Here is a 2,203-nt window from a genome sequence, read left to right as displayed (position 1 = left end):
GGTTGCTTTCTTTAGCGTTGATCGTCGAACTACCCCAAAGTAAGTGATGTGCGTTGAAGTCACCAGTTATGACCCAAGGGCCACTAGTTGCTGACAATATGTCTCGTAGTCTGTCCTGTTCAAATCGTCCGGCTGGCGATATGTAGACACCGATGAGTGTGAATGACACTTTCTCCTTTCTTACACGTAAACAGACATATTGATTGTCATCATGTGGTTGAACTGCGCGGTGAACATACGTAAAATCCGTGCGAATGTATACAGCCACCTTGCTGCGTTCCTCGCACTTTGAAGAAACAAAAGCTTCGTACCCTGATAGTTTGAGAGGTCTTTCTATGTTTGGTTCGCAGATAACAATACGGGAATCCGATTCGTGAATACGTACGGTCGGAATGATGAGATGCGGGACCTCAGGCCTCTTGCGTTCCACTGTAAAATCGACGCTTGTCTGACCTCGTTGTGTAATGACAGGATTGGACGAGCCGTGGTTTCTACTGGAGGCTTGCAAATACTGGATTTAGAGCATCCAGTACTTGTAGTGCACTCTGAGCCAGCGGGGATTTCAGATTGCTGCAGAGCTTTCGCAGGGCATCCAGCAGCGTTCGAACATTGTGATGACTTCTTTGTCCTCCTCAGGCAGCTTGTCGGCGGCTGGTTCGGAGGTTATGGCTTTTGATGTGAACTTGGAACTTGCAGGTGGCTGTGACTTCGGCAATGTAGGCCAAACTGACTCAACAGCAACAATGCTGTTTGTCGGTTTGTTGGCCGCGCTGGCCGCCTTCGGTCTTGGAGGCAAGGGCGGTGAAAAAGAAGGGCGGTGGAGGGGCGCGGCCGATGCAGAGTCTGTGGCATTCTTTAAAGAACTGCGGCGACGATGTCGCCTCTTTCTGACGGTCTTGGCAGCCTCCCGATACGAAGAATGGTCTCTAACCATTTCTTTCAACATGGCTATTTCCGTTTGAATTTTTGGGCATTCCTTTGACGAAGCTGCATGAGATCCATCGCAATTCGAACATTTGACGGCAGTTGCTTTGCATTCATCTGCAGAATGGGTCTCGGCGCAGCGAGAACACACTGTCTTGTCTTCGCATACGCTTTTGACGTGGCCCATCTTCATGGAGTTATAACACTGTAGTGGCTTCGGTATGAAAGGTCGCAGAGGATGTCGAAAATGGCCCACCTTTACGTGCGGAGGAAGAGAGTCGCCCTTGAACACCATCTTTAAGCAGTGTGAGTTGCCCAAACGGAAAACCTTTGCGATGACGCTGGCTTCATTTGCCGGCTTGACAAGAATATTGAAGTCGGAGCTGGGAATGACAGTATCCACGTCGTAGATCACTCCAGTGACGACGCTAGAGCCCAACGGAATATAGGAACGAACCTTCATTCCATCCAGCTCGGTGACGTTGCGCAGTGTGTTAAGTGCGGCAGCATTTGAAACGTCGATCGCCATGACGTTCTTACGCGTGTGCACTCGGATGTCCGTGATCTCATTTGGCACCAGTCTTTCCAGCAGCGCCGAAACAGATTGCCTGTTGAGGCGCTTCATGTTGCCGTCCGGTACCTCAGGGATGAAAAGGATGGTGTTGGTCACGGGTCTCCTTTGCGCTCTCTCATTCAACGTACTCGATGACGAAGAGGTTCTGGTGTTCCGCCTCTTCGCCTTACGGCTCATTACAAGCTCAAATTCGTCGTCGGAAGGTTCCTCGCTGCTCAGTGAGTAGACATGAGTGCCCTCGCTGTCAGAGTCACTATAGAGGCCCGTGCGCTTCCTGGATGTGGCTGCCGCGGACGCAGCCGGACTTGCCATGCGTCCGTGGTAGTCCACGTCCATCGCCGACGAACACGGAAGCGATGTTTGCAAAGTACACGTATAGTTAATCGAAAAAAGGCAGGAGATACTCAAACAACGTTCTGACAGACAGACACTTCGTCGTCGTCTTTTGGAAAAAGACACTGCACCTATACGCTCGTCGTGTGGGGCAAAGAGTCACGGTCCACAATGCAGCGTTCCGTGTTAGACGCGTAGGACCACTTCAGGCGCACCACCATGTCATTTGCATAACAAGCTGGGGGTTGAATGTTGCCAACCCATTATATAGAGCTTAGCTGCAATTATTCGTAATTGTCGTCAGCTTCAGCATCAACAGTGTGTGCAGCTACTAACGTGACCACTTGAGGTTTGACGATGATGATAAGGATC

At 50.6% G+C, this 2,203-nt stretch overlaps 1 protein-coding gene across 1 annotated transcript; it reads right to left on the bottom strand.

Moving 5' to 3' along the window:
- Window positions 1–562: 562 nt before the first annotated feature.
- LOC119398850 (uncharacterized) lies at window positions 563–1,834 on the bottom strand. The gene has a single exon (XM_037665668.1). The coding sequence runs from the start codon at window positions 1,832–1,834 to the stop codon at window positions 563–565; it is 1,272 nt and encodes a 423-aa protein (XP_037521596.1).
- Window positions 1,835–2,203: the final 369 nt, after the last annotated feature.

This window comes from Rhipicephalus sanguineus, chromosome 7, assembly GCF_013339695.2.
Source record: "Rhipicephalus sanguineus isolate Rsan-2018 chromosome 7, BIME_Rsan_1.4, whole genome shotgun sequence".
Classification (NCBI taxonomy): Eukaryota; Metazoa; Arthropoda; class Arachnida; order Ixodida; family Ixodidae; genus Rhipicephalus; species Rhipicephalus sanguineus.
Note: the sequence above shows the minus strand (reverse complement) of the source record. Positions and strands in the feature narration are given on the sequence as shown.